Below are 25196 nucleotides of genomic sequence, written 5' to 3' on the forward strand. Positions count from 1 at the left end.
AGAACCTATGGCCAAATGTTCAAGACAGGCTTGATGCAAGGTAATGCCTGCTAAACATTGTTTCTTTCATTTATTTCATTTGATTACAGTACACCTATGTTGTAATTATATCTGAACAATACATTTATTTTTTTGCATCAATGACTGAAAAAGATGTCTTCAATGATGACACCATGGGATATAAATTATGGAAATGTAATGTTCAGTTCATTTTAATGGGTAGTGCAAATGTATTGCCTTATGTGAAAACAGTGTAATGTACTGTAATTTACTGTACTGTAGCATATTACATTGAAAGGGCAATTTTGAAACATTCATCTTGCATTTTTTGCTATTGGATTAACTGGTTATTAAAATAACATTATGTTGTGTTTTGGTGATAAAATCAATGTTCTCATGATATTTCACAGTAAACTTTGGATCAATGGTTTTGTGGTTAAAGATGACTTCAAACTAAATTAATTCACAATAAAATGTTTTGAATATGAGACTTGTTGTGTTGCAAGTGTAACCAGTTTGGAGTTTTGTACTAAAAGTTCAGAAAATTCACCACATACTGGTGAAAATAGCACCAAAGCAAATGAAAACAATTTTAAATAAGGGTTTGGCTATGACTACGGATAGCATTATTCACAGGACATTCTACAGTGTGTGTGTGAAGTGTGATGTGCCTCTCAAATGTTACAAACCACATGATTACAGCTTAATAATGTACCACTTGTTAGGTAGGTATCAGTGACAATAACACATGCATTTGCAGGGACCCTAGAGGCTTCGGAGCACAGTAAAGGCGCATCTGTGGTCAATTTGAAAGGCTGCCAGCTAATCCAGACTCCATGTGTCGCCCGCCTTTGTTTGTTTATTTTTGTGCTCGTTCTCCTGTGTTCAGCAGACACCAAGCACTTCATCTACCCCTAATGCACCAGGCAAGGATGAATGCAATGGTTTACTCATAGATCTAGTGTATTTCCATAAGCTATATTTATTATATTATGATAAAAAGAGACCTGAGTGAAATTGGCATCGGATGCACGTGTGGCAAAGGTAGTGTGTGTGTGTGTGATCATGTGTGTTTGTGCATGCATACAGTGAGGGAAAAAAGTATTTGATCCCCTGCTGATTTTGTACGTTTGCCCACTGACAAAGAAATGATCAGTCTATAATTTTAATGGTAGGTTTATTTGAACAGTGAGAGACTGAATAACAACAAAAAAATCCAGAAAAATGCATGTCAAAAATGTTATAAATTGATTTGCATTTTAATGAGGGAAATAAGTATTTGACCCCTCTGCAAAACATGACTTAGTACTTGGTGGCAAAACCCTTGTTGATTTCTGGCTCCCAGGTGTATTTTATACAGGTAACGAGCTGAGATTAGGAGCACACTCTTAAAGGGAGTGCTCCTTATCTCAGTTTGTTACCTGTATAAAAGACACCTGTCCACAGAAGCAATCAATCAATCAGATTCCAAACTCTCCACCATGGCCAAGACCAAAGAGCTCTCCAAGCATGTCAGGGACAAGATTGTAGACCTACACAAGGCTGGAATGGGCTACAAGACCATCGCCAAGCAGCTTGGTGAGAAGGTGACAACAGTTGGTGCGATTATTCGCAAATGGAAGAAACACAAAAAAACTGTCAATCTCCCTCGGCCTGTAGCTTCATGCAAGATCTCACCTCGTGGAGTTGCAATGATCATGAGAACGGTGAGGAATCAGCCCAGAACTACACGGGAGGATCTTGTCAATGATCTCAAGGCAGCTGGGACCATAGTCACCAAGAAAACAATTGGTAACACACTACGCCGTGAAGGACTGAAATCCTGCAGCGCCCGCAAGGTCCCCCTGCTCAAGAAAGCACATATACATGCCCGTCTGAAGTTTGCCAATGAACATCTGAATGATTCAGAGGACAACTGGGTGAAAGTGTTGTGGTCAGATGAGACCAAAATGGAGCTCTTTGGCATCAACTCAACTCGCCGTGTTTGGAGGAGGAGGAATGCTGCCTATGACCCCAAGAACACCATCCCCACCGTCAAACATGGAGGTGGAAACATTATGCTTTGGGGATGTTTTTCTGCTAAGGGGACAGGACAACTTCACCGCATCAAATGGACGATGGACGGGGCCATGTACCGTCAAATCTTGGGTGAGAACATCCTTCCCTCAACCAGGGCATTGAAAATGGGTCGTGGATGGGTATTCCAGCATGACAATGACCCAAAACACACAGCCAAGGCAACAAAGGAGGGGCTCAAGAAGAAGCACATTAAGGTCCTGGAGTGGCCTAGCCAGTCTCTAGACCTTAATCCCATAGAAAATCTGTGGAGGGAGCTGAATGTTCGAGTTGCCAAACGTCAGCCTCGAAACCTTAATGACTTGGAGAAGATCTACAAAGAGGAGTGGGACAAAATCCCTCCTGAGATGTGTGCAAACCTGGTGGCCAACTACATCTGACCTCTGTGATTGCCAACAAGGGTTTTGCCACCAAGTACTAAGTCATGTTTTGCAGAGGGGTCAAATACTTATTTCCCTCATTAAAATGCAAATCATTCTATAACATTTTTGACATGCGTTTTTCTGGATTTGTTTTGTTGTTATTCTGTCCCTCACTGTTCAAATAAACCTACCATTAAAATTATAGACTGATCATTTCTTTGTCAGTGGGCAAACGTACAAAATCAGCAGGGGATCAAATCCTTTTTTACCTCACTGTATACGCTTGTTCATAAATGTGTGTTCCCGTGTGTTAGTGTGTTGGAGGTTGGATGCGTGCAGTTGGGCTACCCTGGAGCGGGAGGCACCTGACTGCTCCACAGCTGGGCCTCTGACACGACAGAATCAGCCAAAGCAACACAGACAGACTACAGTCCCAACAAACACACACACGCGTGACTGACCGGGTTTACTAGGCTAACTGGGGTTATTGGCAGTGTATCAGCGCAGTGATCTGCACTAAGAGATGCCTGTGACCCCAAAGCGTAAAGCTATATTGTGTTAATTAGACAGATTGTTCAGCAATAATCAGCTTACTGTGGGGTTGTTCTAACACCTAACACACCAGGTGAACGCTCACAAACACATGCGTACACATACATATATATATATGCACACGTCTGCACACTCATACAAGCACACACAAGACCAATGGTTCCTCTGAGGTAAGAAAGGCCTTAACCCTGATATGCATTGCACTTTTCCCACTGACTGTTGTTTTCTAAGAACAAAGTCCCAGCCATGTGGGAGTTGTGAGTGATAAGATGAGTGTGTGTCTGCCTACACATGGGAAATATCTTCCATCTATTCCGAACACTCTGCAGCCCTTTTTTCTCTCATCCCCCATAAACTGTATCCATGTCATAACCTCTACTCCTCCCTCTCATTCATCACCCTATACCTCTCATCCATTCCTCATCTCTCTCCCCTCTGTCTCTCTCTGCGCTTAGCTCTCTCACTGGAGTATGCAGGGAGTTTTCATCACCTGCAGAATAGAATCATTGCAGACAAAAGGCAGTTGCAGTTATCAGTCATCTCACTACACTGTGTTTACCAAGGGGCTCTGCCTATGTTTACTGTAACACCTAACTATCATACACAGGTGAAGAGTCTTCTGCATTTAACCCAACCCTGCTGAATCAGAGAGGTACGGGGGGGGTGTCTGCCTTAATCGACGTCCACGTCATCGGCGCCCGGGGAGCAGTGGTTGTTTGGGGTTAAAATGAAGGCTCTTCGTGTACAGTACAGACAAGTCAATAACGCTCAATGACATGTGGAACATTTCTCCACAACTTTCTTTATGAGTCTTGAAAAGCTGCTCCTTTGTCCAAAGGTAAGTACAGTATACCTGAAGTCATAAACTGATCACAAATCTCCCCTCTCAGCTCATTAGTCTCAGGGAGAGTCTGTTTCAGTTCCATGGCATTGTTCTATATAATCGATCCTCTCTGCTTCAGGGCCGCCAGACACTGGCAGCTGCTTTGCATTAGAAGACAAATGGGGGAGCCATAGGTTTCCCCTGAATAATTAATAACAGCATTCCCAGGTGAGTTACATCTCCAAACTGCCTCCTTCTTACTGCATTCACCTTCTGGAGGCTCCAGCGCTAAAGGATCTTTTTTTCTCCTCAACTAACATTTACAAAAATAACTGGAACGGCAAGAAAAACACTGCATTATGGAGTAGATCATTTTCTTAATCAATTATTCATGTTTTTGACTCCCGTTCGTAGACCTCTCTTACAATGGTCCTGGGCTACATGAGGGAGAAAATGGATGCTAATGCGGCGAATGCAATGGAAGAAGCTAATGCAATGGCTATGAACTCAGTGAGGTGAAATGAAAACTGTCTCATATTGTCCTGTGATATTGTGATAGTCCTGAGTTGGAAAACGAGAGGGGATAGTGCCTGGTAGGCAGGGGACGCTATTGAAATATGGGGAGAGAACATGAAGTGATGCAGCAAGGAAGGAGAGGTGGAGATACTATTATGAATACCTTCTCTTGAGTGTCTTTGAAGAGTAGCCTTATTGAAGGATGACTCAGCTTTGAATAGGAAATCATGTAGAATCATTGTGATTACCTTCCATTCTCTCTATCTCTGATCCCTCGATTCAGGTAAATTCAGTAAAATCATATCTGGAACATTCTATAGAAATATCTAATCCAAATTTAATCTAATCCAAATTTGACTGGTATATACAGTGCATTCGGAAAGTATTCAGACCCCTTGAATTTTTCCACATTTTGTTACGTTACAGCCTTATTCTAAAATGGAAAAAAAAAAACGTCAACAATCTACACACAATACCCCATAATGACAAAGCAAAAACTGGTTTTTAGACAGAGTTCCAGAGTTCCTCTGTGGAGATGGGAGAACCTTCCAGAAGGACAACCATCTCTGCAGCACTCCACCAATCAGGCCTTTATGGTAGAGTGTCCAGACAGAAGCCACTCCTCAGTGAAAGGCATGTGACAGCCCACTTGGAGTTTGCCAAAACGCATCTAAAGGACTCTCAGACCATGAGAAACAAGACTCTCCGGTCTGATGAAACCAAGATTAAACTCTTTGGCCTGAATGCCAAGTGTCACGTCTGGAGGAAACTTGGCACCATCTCTACGGTGAAGCATGGTGGTGGCAGCATCATGCTGTGGGGATGTCTTTCAGTGGCAGGGAGTGGGAGACTAGTCAGGACCAAGGTAAAGATGAACGGTGCAAAGTACAAAGAGATCCTTGATGAAAACCTGCTCCAGAGCACTCAGGCCCTCAGACTTGGGAAACCCTAAGCACACAGCCAAGACAAGAGGAGTGGCTCCGGGACAAGTCTCTGAATGTCCTTGATAGGCCCAGCCAGAACCCGGACCTGAACTCGATCCAACATCTCTGGAGAGACCTGAAAATAGCTGTGCAGCGACGCTCCCCATCCAAACTGACAGAGCTTGAGAGGATCTGCAGAGAAGAATGGGAGAAACTACCCAAATACAAGTGTGCCAAGATTGTAGCGTCATACCCAAGAAGACTCAAGGCTGTAATCGCTGCCAAAAGTGAGTAAAGGGTCTGAATACTTATGTAAATGTGATATTTCCATTTTAGATTTTTAATAAATCTATGTCATTATGGGGTGTTGTGTTTAGATTGATGAGGAAAGAAACTATTGAATTAATTTTAGAATAAGGCTGTAACGTAAACAAAATGTGGAAAAAGTCAAGGGGTCTGAATACCCGAATGAACTGTCGTTTTTTTTCTCTCTTTCTATCTCTCTCTCTCAGTTTTCTGACATCTACCTCTCTCTTTCTCTCTCTCGGTTCTCTGACATCTACCTCTCTCTAACAATCTCATTTGTGATAGTGATATGGTGCTCCAAATCTTTCAGTGAAGAACACTGACTGCCAGCATAGATGACAGCCAGGCTAGGCCTTGGGCTAAAACCTCCTCCTTCAGCTTGAGCAATAGATTTTTCCTCAGAATTACATGTAACATCTGAAACATTCCCCTCCTACTTGAGGAGCATACGACCCCTAGGGAGGGAATACAAAGAGAGAGAGATAGAGTTAGTTATGTGGTTTTAATGGTTCGCTGTGGGTATTCCTTTTACAAACTTCTTCAATGTAAGGGTGTCCCATCGCTAGTCAAGGAAACCTCAAAATTGTGTTCAGTGGAGCCATACAATTACCAGGACATAAAGGCCTTGTATTGTGTTTATGACTGAAGAATAGGCAACCCTCCAAGGGCCTGGCTGGCAGGGTGTAACAGGAAGGCCATTGAGGCTCTGGGGAACACTTACCCTGTCACTCAGACTCTTTTTTGCATACACACCAATAAAGTCAAAATTAACTTCAGCCGTTAAAACTGTAGGCCGATATGAAATTACAGCATTAATAGCACTATTAATTTTGACTTCGATACTGATACCAGGTTTAGTATCACGATACTTGATACCAAAACGATACCACAGCATAAAAAAGAAGGCGTATTAGTCAAAATCACAGAATGGCGCTTGATCCAGACAGATCTTTTGAGTTCAATATCATTTTGAATGTATGCATTCATTAATCAATTAAACAATCATACAATCAATTCGACACCGTTTTTTTTTTTAGCAATCTAACTACATAACATAATGGTAATCATTTATTTGAATGGTAAATTTATTGATAATATGGATAACTCAAGATGTGGCTACATCTTGAGTTATCCATATTATCAATAGATTTACCACTACTGTAGGTCTATTCACAATTCAGGTGAATGCATATTCAATAGGAGTGTGTGCATGCATTGAATTACTGATCTTGTTTTGCTGATTTCATGAGGCTACAGACAACAACGTTTGCATAGAAGAAGAAATCTCTTTAAGACCCATGACGTCATTCACACACAGTCTGTTCAAGGCTTGAGCAAAGATAATCTTGACTGGGAGAGACGAGAGGTGGGGGGAGACTAAGTGAATGAATACAGTTTTTGGTGACAATCAGCTATATTTTTGCGTTATGGTTTGCATATAATCACAAACAAGGTACTCTAGTGAAGGTCAGATGAAGGGAGAAGAAACTGCTTTATTATACACATCACTTAACTTCCTGACTAGCAACAAATATGTATTGGCTGTCTAAATGTGCAAGGAGGAGTATAAATACTTGTGCTGGTGGAAACATGGCTTTGTCTTTTCAGCTGTTTGACCCATTGGGTGAATAAACTTGGTTTGAATAAACTTGGTTTGAGCTTTGACTGGTTGTCTGTTAGGTTTTCACTGTTTGTCAGAACCTAACAGTATGTGTGTGAGTGAGAGCATGAATGTGTATCCACTCAGGATAGCCATGCTGCTCTGTGCCACCTAGGCCAACGGCTGGTCCGTTACTGCCACCTCCAGCTCCACCACATCAATAATGGATTCACTTCTGTAAAATGCAAATGGTGCTTTTTTCTAAATTTAGTCATAATGAGTCCCTCTCATGCACAGACGACAGGCCGGCTGCTGTGTAGGTGGCGAATAATGAGCCCCTATCCAGACACACGAGGACAGGCCGGCTGCTGTGGAGGTGCCGAATGCTGAGCCCTTACCAAAATACCTGATCTCCCAATGACATCCTCATCAAAAACACAAAATAAGCAGATACAGCTGTTAGTTTAGACTCCTCTTCCACTGGGTAATGTCTGAGTCTGTGTTTGTATCAAGGGGATTCTAGTGAGGGTGGCGCAGTAAACACAAGATGTCTCATGACAAGTGTCTAAAGCAAGTGCAAATCTGTGTGTATTTATGTAAGGTGAATGTTATAAAATGTTGGCTATGTAAAAGGGTTGGCTGATTTAATGCATGAAATGTCCTGTGTGTTCCAGTGGCCCAAAAAAGCAGTCTTATTGTGCATTAGTGGCAAGTTGGCATGCTCTCACTTCATAAACCGGTGGTTGCTTTTCCGACACCCATCCCCCTTTCCCCATTCAGAGCAATTCATATGAGATGACCAGAGAGGAGAAACCCACTGCCAGCCAAGCCAAGCTGCTCTCAGCTACTGCAGAATCCCAGGGTTGTCATGGTTTTTAGAGCTTGATTCAAGCAGCTTACTATTTATCAGATTACTCTTTTTAGAAGAATAAATCACTCACTCACTCAGTCAGTCAGGGACATATGGAATGCTTTAGGTTTCACAGAACTCAATGCTGAACTGACAGAAGTCACATATTGCATAAGTGAACGTGTTATGGCAGTGTGTGTGTGTGTGTGTGTGTGTTTGTGTGTGTGTCGCTGAGAATGATTACCAAGGCTGCATTGCACTAATTCCCTTTCCATACAAGCTTTCTAATATAACCGGTGTGCCATCTCTGAGAGAGGCCACGTAATAACAACATACAGTGCCTTCAGAAAGTATTCACACCCCTTGACTTACAGTGGCTTGCGAAAGTATTCACCCCCTTGGCATTTTTCCTATTTTGTTGCCTTACAACCTGGAATTAAAATGGATTTTTTGGGGTTTGTATCATTTGATTTACACAACATGCCTATCACTTTGAAAATTCCAAATATTATTTATTGTGAAACAAACACAAAATAAGACAAAAAAAATGAAAACTTGAGCATGCATAACTAATCACCCCCCCAAAGTCAATACTTTGTAGAGCCACCTTTTGCAGCAATTCCAGCTGCAAGTCTCTTGGGGTATGTCTCTATAAGCTTGGCATATCTAGCCACTGGGATTTTTGCCCATTCTTCAAGGCAAAACTGCTCCAACTCCTTCAAGTTGGATGGGTTCCGCTGGTGTACAGCAATCTTTAAGTCATACAACAGATTCTCAATTGGATTGAGGTCTGGGCTTTGACTAGGCCATTCCAAGACATTTTAATGTTTCCCCTTAAACCACTCGAGTGTTGCTTTAGCAGTATGCTTAGGGTCATTGTCCTGCTGGAAGGTGAACCTCCGTCCCAGTCTCAAATCTCTGGAAAACTGAAACAGGTTTCCATCAAGAATTTCCCTGTATTTAACATCCATCATTCCTTCAATTCTGACCAGTTTCCCAGTCCCTGTCGATGAAAAACATACCCACAGCATGATGCTGCCACCACCATGATGTTCCCGGGGTGATGAGAGGTGTTGGGTTTGCACAAGACATAGCGTTTTACTTGATGGCCAAAAAGCTACATTTTAGTCTCATCTGACCAGAGTAGCTTCTTCCATATGTTTCGGGAGTCTCCCACATACCTTTTGGCGAACACCAAACGCATTTGCTTATTTTTTTCTTTAAGCAATGGCTTTTTTTCTGGCCACTCTTCCGTAATGTCCAGCTCTGTGGAGTGTACAGCTTAAAGTGGTCCTATGGATAAATACTCCAATCTCCGCTGTGGAGCTTTGCAGATCCTTCAGGGTTATCTTCGGTCTCTTTGTTGCCTCTCTGATTAATGCCCTCCTTGACTGGTCCGTGGATTTTGGTGGGCAGCCCTCTCTTGGCAGGTTTGTTGTGGTGCCATATTCTTTCCATTTTTTAATAATGGATTTAATGGTGCTCCGTGGGATGTTCAAAGTTTCTGATATGTTTTATAACCCAGCCCTGATCTGTACTTCTCCACAACTTTGTCCCTGACCTGTTTGGAGAGCTCCTTGGTCTTCATGGTGCCGCTTGCTTGGTGGTATCCCTTGCTTAGTGCTGTTGCAGACTCTGGGGCCTTTCAGAACAGGTGTATATGTACTGAGATCATATGACAGATCATGTGACACTTAGAATGCAAACAGGTGGACTTTATTTAACAAATTATGTGACTTCTGAAGGTAATTGGTTATTTCCAGATCTTATTTAGGGGCTTCATAGCAAAGGGGGTGAATATATATGCACGCACCACTTTTCAGTTTTTAATTTTTTTACATTTTTTAAAACAAGTTATTTTTTTCACTTCACCAATTTGGACAATTTACATGAAATCCAAATAAAAATCAATTTAAATTACAGGTTGTAATGCAACAAAATAGGAAAAACGCCAAGGGGATGAATACTTCTGCAAGGCACTGTATTCCACATTTTGTTGAAGCCTGAATTCAAAATGGATTAAATAGATGTTCTCACCCATCTACACACAATACCCCATAATGACTAATTAAAAACATGTTTTAAGAACCTTTTTGCAAATGTATTGAAAATGAAATACAGAAATATCTAATTTACATAAGTATTCACACCCATGAATCAATACATGTTAGAATGATCTTTGGCAGCGATTACAACTGTGAGTATTTGTGGGTAAGTCTCTAAGAGCTTTTTTAAATTCTTCAAACTCTGTCAAGTTGGTTGTTGATCATTGCTAGACAGCAAGTCTTTCCATCGATTTTCATGCCAATTTAAGTCAAAACTGTAACTAGGCCACTCAGGAACATTCAATGTCGTCTTGGTAAGCAAATCAAATGTATATTTGGCCTTATGTTTTAGACTCTCAGAGTCACACCCTGATCTGTTTCACCTGTCTTTGTGATTGTCTACCCCCCCCCCCGGTGTCGCCCATCTTACCCATTATCCACTGTGTATTTATACCTGTGTTCTCTGTTAGTCTGTTGCCAGTAGGTTTTGCTTCATCAAGCCTACCAGCGCTTTCCCTCTGTTCCTGTCTCTCGATTGTTCCTGTTTTCTAGTTTTCCCAGTTTTGACCTTTTCTGCCTACCCTGAGCCTGCCTGCCGTCCTGTACCTTTGCCCCACCTATCTGGATTACTGACCCCTGCCTGCCCTTGACCTGTCTTTTGCCTGCCCCTATTGGATTAATAAACTGTTGTTTATCCAACGTTGTCTGCATCTGTGTCTTACCTTGAAACGTGATATCCAGTGTCTGTTGGAAAGCAGACTTCTCTAGGATTTTGCCTGTGCTTAGCTCTATTCAGATTTGTTTATCATAAAAACCTCCCTAGTCCTTACGGATGGCAAACATACCCATAACATGAAGCAGCCACCACCGTGCTTGAAAATATTAAGAGTGGTACTCAGTGATAGGTTGTGTTGGATTAGCCCCAAACATAATGCTTTGTATTCAGGACATAACGTTCATTTCTTTGCAACAAGTTTTGCAGTTTTACTTTAGTGCCTTTTTGCAAGCAGTATGCATGTTTTGGAATATGCTTTATTCTGTACAGGCAACTTTCTTTTCACTCTGTCATTTAGGTTAGTATTGTGGAGTAACTACAATGTTGTTGATCCATCCTCAGTTTTCTCCAATTACAGACATTAAATTGTAACTGTTTTAAAATCACCATTAGCCTCATGGTGAAATCCCAGAGCGGTTTCCTTCCTCTCCGGCAACTGAGTTAGGAAGGATGCCTGTATCTTTCTAGTGACTGGGTGTATTGATACACGTTCCAAAGTGTAATTAATAACGTCATCATGCTCAAAGGGATATTTAATCCATTCTAAATTCAGGCTGTAAGGGGTGTGAATCATTTCTGAAAGCACTGTACTTACAACTATCACTGGGTAAGTGGGAGGCTTCCAATTTTCAGTGAGATATATGTCTATATGTCTGTAGAGCCTATAGAAATCAGTTCAGCCTGTATCGGTTAAGGAAGAGGTTCAAATAGCAACTGCTTTTCATGTATGAGGACAGAGATCAAAGCTTTGCTTTACACCACACTCCATTAGAATACCATCTCCGTAAGGGAACCCAATAATGCAGCTAGCTAGTGGTTTTATCTTTCCTAAAAGTTAAAAGGTAGTAGGCCCTATTTACAATTATTTTAAACAGGGGCAAAATATCAACTTAATTTGCTGTTCGTGAAGAATGTACTATTTGTCCCCCAGATAAACATGAAGTTACGTAACAATATTCATGATTTAGTTTAATAACGCACCCCTATTTATATTCACTTGTACGCACTTACTTGAACTTACGTGTAGGCACTTATATGAACTGAAAAGCCCATTTGTACAGTAAAGACAGTCATCATGTTTGCCATTTTGGCAGGGAAAATAGTAAAGATATTTCCCTTTTAAATCGTCTCTTCATTGCCTTTGATAATATTAAAGAGTTTGTTTAGATTCATGACCTCACATTCATAATTTGACTGCAGGGGATTTAGAGAATAGCATTTAAGCAGCATTACGATAATGTATATTATTCATGAGTTAGAAAGGCCTCTGAAAAATGTAGGGTGACACATTTATCCATGTCCTCAGAAAACTGTCATTAGAAAGCATACATGCATATGCACACGCAAACACGCACACGCATACACACACCACCACACACACATTTTTGTCCGTTTAGAACTTACATTGGAGTCGAGCAGGTCTATGCTGTCCAGGCTCTTGCTGCGGTGAATGCGGCCCTTGATCCTGCGGAGGGAGGGCTTGCCCTGGGTCATGGGCAGCGAGAGTGTGGAGGTGGCAAACATTACACTGCATCCTCCTATAGCACCAGAACCACACATAGCACCTGCACGAGCAGCGGCACGAGCAGCGGCACGAGCAGCTGCAGCATCTTCTGCAGCTGCTTCTGCTGAATCCTGAGCTTCCGTAATGGCAGCAGACGAAGCAGCGGTGCCTATCCCTGTGGCACCTATCCCTGACAATCCATCTGTGGGAGTCACCCTGGAACACAGAGGGAGACAGAGGGACAGAGACACCACATTAGTGTTCACATACAGTACATACATACATACACAATCACCACCATACCACACACTTTCAAAATGGAGGGACAAAGCTCAACGCTAGCAGCACAGGAGGAACTGAGGTAAGAGACAGCGGATACTCAGCTGAATACAGGATAGATCAAAACGTTTTTTCCTCTTTCTCTTCATTTCTTTAAAGGACACTTTTCCCTGTTGGGTTGAGATGCATTCAAGGCAAGTGTGCTAATTGGGTGTAATGTCATGTGGCCCCCGGGGGACTGAGGTATGGAGCATCCTTCCTACTCCTCCATTATTCAGCTCTAACATGCACCAATGTCATGTGGCCCCTGGGGGACTGAGGTATGGAGCATCCTTCCTACTCCTCCATTATTCAGCTCTAACATGCACCACCACACTCTCCCTCTGAAGAGAACCGCTAGCTGAACAGAACCGCCATGGCCCAAAGCCACACTCATCCCCCCACAGACCCCCAGCCTGCAGGAATCCAGATGTTGGAGAGGATCGGGGCTTCTGGAGGCTGTTCTGTAACAGCAGATAATTTATGCGGCTGCTGCTGCTTGGGGGAAAACTATAACCTTTATACTCATATCCGGTCCCACTGTCAAACAGCCTATAACTGCTATAGCCCTCCGAGTTTAGGAATCAAACAGGCGATGTGAAAGCTGTGAGGAGGCGAGAGAGGAAGTGGTAGAACTCTGTGTCAAAGATTGTAGGGAAATCACGATTAAGCTCCTAAAGGTTTGTAACTGGCTTTGTAAACGTTTTTGAAATGGCTCCAACTACGGCTGCAGCAACAGCAGCAGAAGCACTAGAGCTCTGGGTATAGAGTGCTTTAGTGACATTACTGCAATACAATAGTGCTGACTACCTAGCCCTCCTTTCTGCAAGCTGATTACTTATTCAAGTAATGTCACGGCATGTATGGTAAGCACTATCGACCTGCAGAAAGTTAGACCTTAGGGCTGCACCGATACACATCTCCTTTGCTTTTAAGAGCAGTAAATGGTATGGATCGTGAAAGGGGTCTATTGAAAGGTGATTCCATAAAGACAACAAGACAGGGTCGAATCGGAATCTTCTGTGATCACTTTTGAGTTTTCTGTTGTACCATTTATTCACAATGCAACAAAGCTCCTCACAAGAAGAAACATACTTTACTTTGAACTCAAATAAAATGATGAGCATCAAACAGCATAAGACCACTGCTGCATGTCTATGAGTGCCTTCTATATGTTGGTACCACTGACTGTGTCTCAACAGATTCAGAGCAGATGCAAGATAAGAGAAAATAGCACAGAGACCAGTTTTATCTCTGTTGATTCGTGATAGGGCCATACACATGCTGATGTATTCACTGGCACTGAAGTTACCGGCTCCCAAAACCAAAAACCTCTAGGACAAGCCTGGGGACTGCCTCCCCTCAGTGCCCTGCCTGGCATCACATTCCCTGCTCTGGCCCCGTGATGATGGATGATGGGCAGCAGCCCTGATGTAGAGGCTGGAAGCTGCCTGGGCTTCTCTCCCATGACCTCTTCACTCCCCCGCTACTGACCATCCCAGCCCACGCACACCAGGGATTTACTTTCAAAGCTATCAGAGTGCTCTCTGTCTCTCTCACTCACTCACTCACACACACACACACACATACATTGCATTCAATCTAGAGGAGCCTCTGACAACCACAGAGTCTTACTGTACATAGCAGCTGTGTAGAGGGGTTTCCATTCATACAGCCGAGTGGCAGCTTAGAAAGCCCTGTGGGGTTCTGGAGTAGATTTCTAAGAATGAAAGACTTGCATTCAGATGGATGGTATGGCACTGTAGCTGTGCTCTCGCTCTGCTCTGATACAGGCTGTCATGGTACAGTACCTCTGGGTCAACTGGCCCATACAGAGGGACCATGCAGAAGCTCTATGTGGTACACTCTACTAACCCATCTACATGAAACTAAAGCACACAGAAGAGTCCTTGTGAGAGTGAATACTTTGGAAACTATGCGTTCCAATGAAAACAGAAATAAACTTGCCGCATGTGCAAATATGGACTGCTTTCCTTGCTGTTGTGGAGTAACGCAGTAAAATTGTGAGCAGCTTAGACTCAAACACTGCTTGTCCTATCTCTTGTGTACCCTTACAACAAACAATGCCTAAACTTTAAGAAAAGAAAAAAGAAAAAAAAAGAAAAATGTAAGCAGTAACTCTTGTGAGAGGTGAAGTTTATGAATATTACATGAAGATTTGTCCAGAAATAGAGAATCTCCCTTAATGCAGAGGACTGAAAAGGTCATCACTGCGTTTTACTGACAACCTCAGCATGGTTCTTGATACACACATCTTATTTTTTATTTATTTTTATTTCACCTTTATTTAACCAGGTAGGCTAGTTGAGAACAAGTTCTCATTTGCAACTGCGACCTGGCCAAGATGGCCCAAGATGGCGTAGCAGTGCAGACGTGTTTTGTTCGTCCTCTCGTGTACTTTTGTATTTTTCGTCCTTTTTGTATATATTTCGATTTTTATTTTCAATCTCTTTCCATTTTAACTCAATTATACCTTCCGGTAACCTGCCTCCCCAATGTGATACGGAGCTATTATTTAAAATTTTTAGACCTATAGCAAGAGCCACCTAGCCATCAGAAGCTAACCAGCTAATTTAGCTACAAGCTATTTAGTCATTGTTAGCCACTGCTAGCGGCTTCTACCTTCTGCACAGATACCAGCCCTTTTTTTAGCTTGGATAATACTCGCCAGCCTACCAGTATCGGACTGTCTCTCCACTACAACGCCGGATTCCTGCCGTAATCCCTGGACCATTACTCCTGATCTTCACAGCTAGCTAGCACCCACCGAGTTACCCAGTTCCCGAAGCTATCGCTGAGGCCCACCTCCCGGCTTACTCAGTTGTTCACCCCAACCCCACCCAAACACGGCTAGAACCCACTACTCCACCGGATCCTTGCCGTAAGCTCTGGACCTTGGCACCGGATCACCGCTGCTACCGAGTGGCTATAGTGGCTAACGCCCAATGCCCTGAAGCTAGCACCAGGTAGCCGTGAGCCAGCCGCATCCCCCAGCTAACAAACTAAATTACTACATCTACAATACCTCTTTCGCCATCTGGCTTGGATCCTTTGTTGACACGGCACCCCGCCGCACCACCACGACTGGTCTGCCGACGAATACTCCATCCGCTCTGCCCTCAACCGGCCTCCGTCGGACGTCGGAGCAGACGCTTCTACTAGCCCCGGGCTACTAACTTTAAGCGCCGTGTCGCCCGCGTGCTAGCGTAGTAGCGACTACTCTGCGGCCTCCCTGTTCCATCTACCGCTGCCCCCTGGACCCTATGATCACTTGGCTACATAGCTGATGCCTGCTGAACTGTCCATTAATCACAGTACTCCTCCCACACATGTGGTCAATGTCATTCCAGGATACCCCGGCCAGGTCGATTAGAAAGGCCTGCTTGCAGAAGTGTTTTAGGGAGCGTTTGACAGTGATGAGGGGTGGTCGTTTGGTCGCAGACCCATTACGGATGCAGGCAATGAGGCAGTGATTGCTAATATCTTGATTGAAAACAGCAGAGGTATTTGGAGGGCGAGTTAGTTAGGATGACATCTATGAGGGTGCCCGTGTTTATGGATTTGGGGTTGTACCTGGTAGGTTCATTGATAATTTGTGTGAGATTGAGGGCATCAAGCTTAGATTGTAGGATGGCCGGGGTGTTAAGCATGTCCCAGTTTAGGTCACCTAGTAGCACGAGCTCAGAAGATAGATGGGGGGCAATCAATTCACATATGGTATCGAGGGCACAGCTGGGGTCAGAGGGAGGTCTATAGCAAGCGGCAACAGTGAGAGACTTGTTTCTGGAAAGGTGCATTTTTAGAAGTAGAAGCTCGAATTGTTTGGGAACAGACTTGGATAGTAATACAGAACTCTGCAGGCTATCTTTGCAGTAGATTGCAACACCGCCCCCTTTGGCAGTTCTATCTTGGCGGAAAATGTTATAGTTAGCGATGGAGATTTCAGGGTTATACCAGCCTGGTCTCATAAACTAGATGTAACATAGTAGATGTAACATAGTAAATGTAAATCCGGGATACTCAAGTTAGTATGATGTGTTACGTTTGGTATGGTTACATAAGACAGAAGGTTACTTAAGGCAAAGACGAAAGTAGGGTGGTTGGTCCGGGTGGATTGATGGGCGTCTAGCAACCGAAAGGTTGCGAGTTAGAATCTCATCACGGACAAATTTAGCAACTTCTTTTTAGCAACGTTTCAATACTTACAAATTTTTAGCTACTTTGCATCTACTTAGCATGTGAGCTAACCCTTCCCCTAACCCTAGCCTTTACCCTTTCAGCTAACCCTTCCTCTAACCCTTAAACCTAGCTAAAATTTGTAACATATCATACATTTTAGAAATTCGTAACATATAATACGAATTGTAATTTGTAACATATCATACTAAATGTAGTCTCTAGGATTTACGTACAGAATAATACGGAATGCTTTGAGACCAGGTTGCTTATACTGGGTAGTGAACACATAACATTACGACATACCAGAGCTTTCGCCCCTAAACATCTATTATGGATCATCTCTGATTCAGCATTGACGCATTTTAAAAGACATGGATAGAGTTATATCATCACCACAATAGCGCTAATGGTTTTGAAATGCAGCAGTTTAAGTCCACTGTCCTCACCATGCGGCCACGTCATACTCAGCATGACCATTCACTCAAATAGGACAGTAGGTGTTTTGGAAGCACTGGTACATTAGTAGTCATAATAATGACGACCTATACGTCTTTGATGCCAGATACACATTTTAATATAATCAGTGTCGACAAGGTGAACTAATTATCAAAAGCAATATGGATGTTTAGATTTGACATGATGCAGTAAGTGGACATTAGAAAAGCTAAATGCCTATTTTACATCATCAACATGGCCTATCTAGGTAGTCAGTGAAAAGTGATACCTGACAGCAGTGCTATAAGTCCTTGACCTTGGAACACAGGAAGTAAAACAAATGTGCTGTGGGGCTGAATGGTACAGAGCAACACAGCATCACATCTAGCACACTGACTGATTCATACACCCTACAGCACAAGTGTCAAACTCATTCCAAGGAGGGCCGAGTGTCTGCGGGTTTTTGCTCCTCCCTTGTCCTTGATTGATGAATTAAGGTCACTAATTAGCAAGGAACTCCTATTACCTGGTTGTCTAGTGCTTAAGGATGCATTATGCAGAAATTGCTCCACCATTTCCTGGTTTCTAGAATTCGAATAGTTTAGCTTAATTTCAGTTTATGTGACAAAACAAGCAAGTATAGTGTAGAGAATCATTGTACCATATAAACCACTGTGAAATATATTTTCCATAAACAAAAATATTATATTTTCAACTGTTTTGAGCTGGTGTACAAAAGTAAAAGATGCAAAAACAAAACTTTTGAATGGGAAGCATAGAAATAGCACACACATAACATATCTACTGCTTTTTAGACTTGCTTTCAATGACAATGACATATCTATAACTCACATTTCTATGTGAATTTGGTTGGTTCGCCCAAAAAGTAACATAATGCAGCTTTAAGCAAGGGAAGCATAGAAATAGAGCACACAGAACATGTCTACCGCTTCTTAGACTTTCTTGCAATGAGAATGACAGATCTATAACACACCTTTCTATGTGAATTTGCAGAGACACTCAGCCCTCCGTGGATCGAGTTTGACACCCCGCTCTACAGTTACTACTATTAGCTACTGGGTCCAGACTAGCTCTATGATTCAGATGTGGGATGAGTAGACTTAATTTAATCATTGTGGTGATGATCATCAAACATATCCTTAGGTCTTATGTAACCTTCCGTTGACCTTCATATGAGAAAGTCTTTGCTGTTGAAATTGTTCTCAGCTGTCTACCAAACACATTCAAAAGAGACTGGATTGTCACTATACAGATCCGAAACATGAAAGGAACAAACGCGTCTCTATTTTCTGTGGTCTATATATAAAACATTCAACTATCAACTCCCTGTTCAGAGTCTATGCATGGAGTGTCAGAAAGTGTTGTCCTTTGTAGGACAAGCAAACTTCAGCATACAGCTCCATAATCAAAGCACAATAGTTATGTTGGATTTAAAAAAAAAGCTATTCAACGTTTAAAATGCTCAAGTGTTAGGATCAAAGCTAGCTTGCAGTACAGCCATTGTGTCTAAATCCAATGGAAAGGACTAGGGCCTTCAGCATTACAATGTTTAATTACCTCTGAAGTATTTAGTTATGACAGTTCCTCACACAGTGTGCACCCTGCAGAACAATAGTCTGCACTTAACCAAGGCAACAAAGGCCAGAGCATGAGTCTGATACCTCTATCTCAGGCTTTTCTGTTGGAGGAGGAAGAAAGAACACAGCAGACACATCAATAATTGTATCTGGGCCATTACAGAAACTCACTGCACTGCACAGAGAAGGCCTATGTTTCATCCTGTGAGCCTTAGAGGGACTGAGAGAGACTGAAGGACAGTACGGTCAGCACGTGGCCTACTATAGGCTCTCCTGGCTAAGCCTGGCCGGACCTAACATCCCCTGAGCTCCACCACTACAACACATTACTCATCCACTACAGGCTTCATCCCTCCTGGAGCGTGGGATGACTAGAGAGGCATTTTGCTGCATCCCATTTGCATCCCTGAGATTAACAACGTCATGATGCGTAAAAAAAAAATGAAAGGGCCAAAACAAAGCAAAGCATATTAAACCAAGTGGACATCCTTGGAAAAGATAATTGGGGAATAAAAAAACAGCAGGCGCTATTTAAACTCTGAGCGCATGAGGTGACCAGGAGAAAGGCAGGCAGGCAGGTGGGATCGGAGGGTTCGCCACCCTGATTAGGTAGGCTAGACAACTCTGACAGATGGATAGACAGATTAGGCCTTTAGACATGTATCTAACATGACAGGCCAACGGTCACATCCGAACACTGTGGTGACCCCTGTGGAGAGGCACATAAAGACCCACCATCAACACAGCACACTACAGCCACACGCCTCATCTTTCCTGATCACTTCTCCACGTGCAGTAGATCCTCCTTATTAGAGAGGGTGAAACACTTACAATAAAAGCACAGCTTGGCGTTATGTCTGGTAATGGAGTGTAAAGTGTATTAACCCAAGTCCAGGTTGACACTAGGTTCTGACTAACAGTGTGTAAACGGAATGTAAGGCTAATAAATGAACAGTAGGGCAGGAACATCTGCTCAGCATCTGTCCATGGACTGCACTGAGGTGAGGACGAAGTCTTCCTTAACCCTAACCTGCAAGGTGAGAGCCGCAGGGCATCTCACTGAGTGTGAGCTAACTCCAGTACAAGGCTTCTGTTTCTTTCTCTTTTCTTACTAGAAAGAAACAAAAGGTAGGGTAGTTGAGTCACCTTGTCATACTTCCTAGACTCGTGATGTATTCACTTGTGAAAGCTGGATATAGATCCTAAAAGAGAAATATAAAACGCCCAGTGTAGAGGACATTACCAAGTTCATATGGGAAAGGTACATGGGGTTAGCTAGTTTGTCATGTCCTCTGGTGTTTGTGGCGCGGTGACAGATTCCGTCTTGTCAGCCTCCTGCGAGTCTTCATGACAGGCATGAGTCATTCTGGCCGGGAGCATTTTACTGACTCACAGATTTTAACAGTCATGCTTCTCCACGTCTGTATCTTCCTGGAGGGGATAAATGTCTGATAGGTCTTGTTGTCATTGCTCCTCCAGCCAGGCTTTTATAGGAGCAATTACTGCAGCTACATTACCGTGAGGTCACGAAGGCCCCGAACACGGCCTCAGTGCTTGCTGAATTAATGCACCGTTGGTCTGTGTGTGAAGGGAAAACTACTGTTTTTTGGCATCAACTACACAAATTCAGTTAATGTATTAATCTGATTAATGAATGACAGAGAGAGGGGGGGGCGAAAAAGACAGTGACAGAGAGATCAGAATCATGTCAGGTGATGTGTCAGGTCTCTCGACCTGTGTGCACCTGCGTTGTAAACTTTCATTCATAGGCTAGGTTGTAGCAACCTCATGATGGGTATAGGGAAAATTTGAGTATCATGTAGCCTAAACCTATCGCTGTTACATTGAACTGGGTGAATGGAATATGAATGACAGTCATCCAATTTTCTGTAATAGAATCATCCTCCCTCATCTTAAAACAGCACTGACCTCCACTGGTATACCAAACATTAGGAACACCCCCCCCCCCCCATGCCCTCAGAACAGCTTAAATTAATCGGTGAATGGACTCTAAAAGGTGTCGAAAGCATTCCACAGGGATGCTGGCCCATGTTGACTCCAATGCTTTCCACAGTTGTGTCAAGTTGGCTGGATGTCCTTTGGGTGGTGGACCATTCTTGATACACACGGGAAACTGTTGAGCGTGAAAAACCCAGCAGCGTTTGCAGTTCTTGACACAAACAGGTGCACCTCACACCTACTACCATACCCTGTTCAAAGGCACTTAAATATTTTGTTTTGCCCATTCACCCTCTGAATGACACACATACACAATCCATGTCTCAACTATCTCAATGCTTAACATGTGTCCCCTTCATCTACACTGATTGAAGTGGATTTAACAAGTGACATCCATAAGGGATCATATATTTCACCAAGATTCACCTGGTCAGTCTATGTCATGAAAAGAGCAGGAGTTCTTAATGTTTTGTACACTCAGTGTATATTAACAGCCATCCTCCTATCCTTTTTAATGTGGTCAGTGTTGGCCCCACCCAGAGCACCCTGCTGTGTATGGTAAGCCCACTTACAACCGTCTTGAATGATGCCTGATTCAAATGCCCCCCCATGAGGTGAAGGCACTGTATGGGGGTGGGGATAGGGGCAGCCACAAGTCAATAAACCCAATTTAATCTGTTCCCTTTAGTGCCATAAACCAGCTAAGAGGAGATTACAACCATTCTGGCCAATACAAAACAACAAGAAGTTAGCCTAGCAGGGGCTAACTGGCTTCTACAGGGGGCATCTAACATGTCCATCGGTCCGTCAGTCAATATTGTAATCTCCTTTTAATGGGTATCCCCCTCCCCCCACCACGGAATGGGATGACCCTGAGATCCACCGCACCGCACTGCCTCTCTTAAGGGAGCAGTGTCAAAAAAAGAACCACAGTGCTTGCTGCTGCTCTCTCAACACTAGTGACAGCATTCACACAAAGAAAGGAGGAGCACATTCTAGAATAGAAAACATTCTTCCCACTCCCAATCTGAAGCTTTTTGACTGCTGATCTGGAATCTTCTTCACACTCAGAATTGGAATGTTTTCATAAACATCCCCCAGAATTAGCTCTGCTAGATCGGATACAATAAACCAATAAACCACTGTTTGTTTGTCATCGAAGACTAATACCACCGAATTTGGCCGGATTATGTCACATGCTTAACGTCATTTGTGTGGATTACAGATGAGGAAACAGTGCACATGCGATCTGACCGAAGAAAGAAATACCAACCAATCCCTTCCATTGATTCCCTACTAGAATGATAGATTTTCTTATTTACTCCGATTTATTTACTTATTTACTTTGATTTTCTTTATTTATCCTGCAGCAGTAAGGGTTTGATTTCATGATATGGTGGTTACTAAGACACTAAGTAAAAGGGTTTAGGAGAACAGCCAAACACAGGTAGTTGACACGGCTTTGTCCTGGTCTTACCGTGACTACTGCAGTATAATACAGAAGCACTCCATGTTTCCATAGGTTGAACTGAACTAGGGTAGTCACGGTAAGAGGTATAAGGTAAAGTGAATATAGTATGGTGGTCACATCTGGATGGACAAATCGTGATCTGTGTAATGGATGGATGGTAAAATGAGATTATACGTCAATCTGGTTATCAACAGACAGGTGGGAAGGCTGAGATGTAGACACGCACCACAGAGGGGGGGTTCTGATGATTAGATGCACCCATCAACAGGAACTCCTCCCAGTGATATAGCTTACTATGCACCGGTAACTCCTGTTTTACAGTAGTATTGAACAATGACTAATAATAGGAGGAGATCATGCTTCATGCTACATATTTTCACGCTATTCATTTGAATTAGATGCAGAGATCAAAAAATGATGATAGCAATAGTTATTCAGATTTCACAGGGTAGTATTACCATTTCTAACAAGGGGGTAATAATAACATGATGAGGAAGGAAGTGGACTGTGTGAAAGGCAAATGTACTGGAATCAGAAATAACACAAAGACAGGGACAAAATCAAGTCCACACAGTATACATCAGACTAAAATATAATGTCTCCGACATATTTTGTCACATTGTGTCTAGATAACAATGCCTTTATTACTCCGTTTCACCTGGTCTTTAATAATTTCTGGATCTTTCTAGATCATCACAGTAAATGTGTGATTTCTTCCTCTGAGAGGGATGTGCCACCACTAGTTCCCAAAAAACAGAGGGACAGATACAACTGGAATGTAGTGGAATTACAACCCCCCCCTGCCCAATTCAAACATATAGGGAGAGACACTGATACATCCAAGTAGGCATTACAAACCATGTAGGCATTGCCTAAAATAAATACATGACATATACAAATATGTATCGGCATTGGCTAACAATTACCCTGCCCCAGAAAACACAAATACAACATATACCGGCATACAATCTTCCTCCCTGCCCACTACCACAGCCGTGGCAACATTGAGCACAAAGAGGGAGGCTTGAGCTGACTTCCGCAAACAGCTGCTGCTCACCCTAACTAAGCATGTCACACAGAGACTCCCACTCTCCTTGACAACAAAGCTAAAAAGCTAATTGTGCAGCCGGAGCAGAAGCACAATGGCTGTGTGGTTCCTCTCTCTGTCTTCCTCTCCGCTGTCATTAGGTAAGACTGATACGGTAGACTGTACATACACTACGCTATCCTCCTCTCCTCTCCTCAGCATCACCCCGGTTCCCCGCACGGTGAAATCCATACTCACCACATCTGTCTCTTAGGAGGGATGCAATTGTCTCTGTTGATGGCAGTCACCCCCATAGCCATCTGCATCACCGTTATGTATTTCTGGTACTTCATGTTGTCCACCACTACTAGGAATCCACACCACAAACCAGTTTATGGAAAACATGTAATTTCTATTCGCTGGCATCCGCCTGCACCGCGTCTTCCTTGTTCAGCATCAGAACGCCATTTCCAGCGCTGAAGGACTGACAGGGAAAACACTCCCCACGGAGCTCAACAAAAGGTACCATGCCGCTGCAACCCATGTCTGCAATGACACCCTAATCTCATTAGTGCTCAAGAATAGATGGCTAATCCATTCAATGTTAGTCAGGACCACAACATTGTTTTGTTGTTCGCCCTAGAGGCACTTTTCTTTGGAAAAAAAACTCTAGCTAGCGAAACGCTGCAGCGGCACCCAAACGTCCGTGTGTGAGGTAGGAGACAGTGTGCTGTGCGTGTGTTTAACGAGAGAGAGCAGAGAAGAGAGGGGTTAGAGGGAGGGAGAGGGAGGGCATGTAGAGCTGAGAGGGGTTCTTGTCCAATGAATAAATCTTGGTATTTAATTTGGGTGCAAGATATAGTTTTTTTGTTTTCTCAGAGCAAACACAGGGTTCATAATTAAACCCTATAAAAAAGGGCTGTATAAAAACTTGATTAATGGGCTGATCCAGGACTGCTCCCAGACCGGTAGTTTTTATACCTACTGAAAGGAAGGGGGGACAGCAGAGAAGGTAGGAGGGAACAAGATACATTTTTTTTCTCCCACAATGTAATTATAGTCTATTATCAACATGTTGATCACATCAATTAGACCATATTTAATTAAACATAAATCATTAAACATTTCTTCCTACCCTATCTATTATTATATATTTTTTTTTACAATGTTATCTTACATTTGCAGGTATCAAGGCAGTAAGTGAAACTGAAAAACAGGGTTTGCTTCATCTGTGACAGCTGCCTACCTACTGACCTTGTTGTTTTAATCTTAGTCAGCCAAACCCTGCTCCGACTGAGGTCTGAAAGGCAGTCACCATTATCCCATCACTGGCTCAATTAAATAGAGTTCAACAACAAGGCTAATTGGGAAAGGGATTTGAGAGATGAGAATGTAACATTCGTTTGAATACAGAAACTGTTTCTAAGCGGTTTACGAACACAATACTATGTATCGTTTTTGTTATTACTGTCCTAAACATACAGTTCTATTGTTTTTCTGTCCTGATTCACAACTAGGAGGAGTCTCACTTAACCAAAGATCCCTGTCTGGTCCCAGATTACAGATGATTAGGAATCTAAAAGTGGATTGAGTTAGATTAGCCAGCCTACTGCACACAGATTATTGTATACCGTTTCTGTTCTCATCACAAATAAAAACAAACCATCTGTCACGGTTGTGTGGAGAGACGGACCAAGGCGCAGCGTGCTCTGAGTTCCACATATTTTATTAAGTGAAACTTACAAAATGAAACAAACAACTAACCGTAACATCAGAGGTGCTACATGCACTAACTCAAAACAAGATCCCACAAAACACAGTGGGGAAATGGCTGCCTAAACATGATCCCCAATCAG

At 42.8% G+C, this 25196-nt stretch overlaps 1 protein-coding gene across 2 annotated transcripts in view; it reads right to left on the bottom strand.

The window, feature by feature from the left end:
• The window catches only part of LOC115167354 (tight junction protein ZO-1), a 171294-nt gene that overhangs the window by 121440 nt on the left and 24658 nt on the right, over window positions 1-25196 (bottom strand). The window contains exons 1-2 of one of the 2 annotated variants that reach the window (XM_029721708.1): window positions 23599-24051; window positions 12233-12548 (exon numbers count right to left, since the gene is read on the bottom strand). In XM_029721708.1, the coding sequence (XP_029577568.1) occupies window positions 12233-12548; window positions 23599-23693 (411 nt within the window). In that variant the 5' untranslated portion in view covers window positions 23694-24051. Of the gene's footprint in view, window positions 1-12232; window positions 12549-23598; window positions 24052-25196 lie in introns of those variants that run through there. The other variant, XM_029721707.1, reaches the window with a different exon arrangement.

This window comes from Salmo trutta, chromosome 29, assembly GCF_901001165.1.
Source record: "Salmo trutta chromosome 29, fSalTru1.1, whole genome shotgun sequence".
Taxonomy (NCBI): domain Eukaryota; kingdom Metazoa; phylum Chordata; class Actinopteri; order Salmoniformes; family Salmonidae; genus Salmo; species Salmo trutta.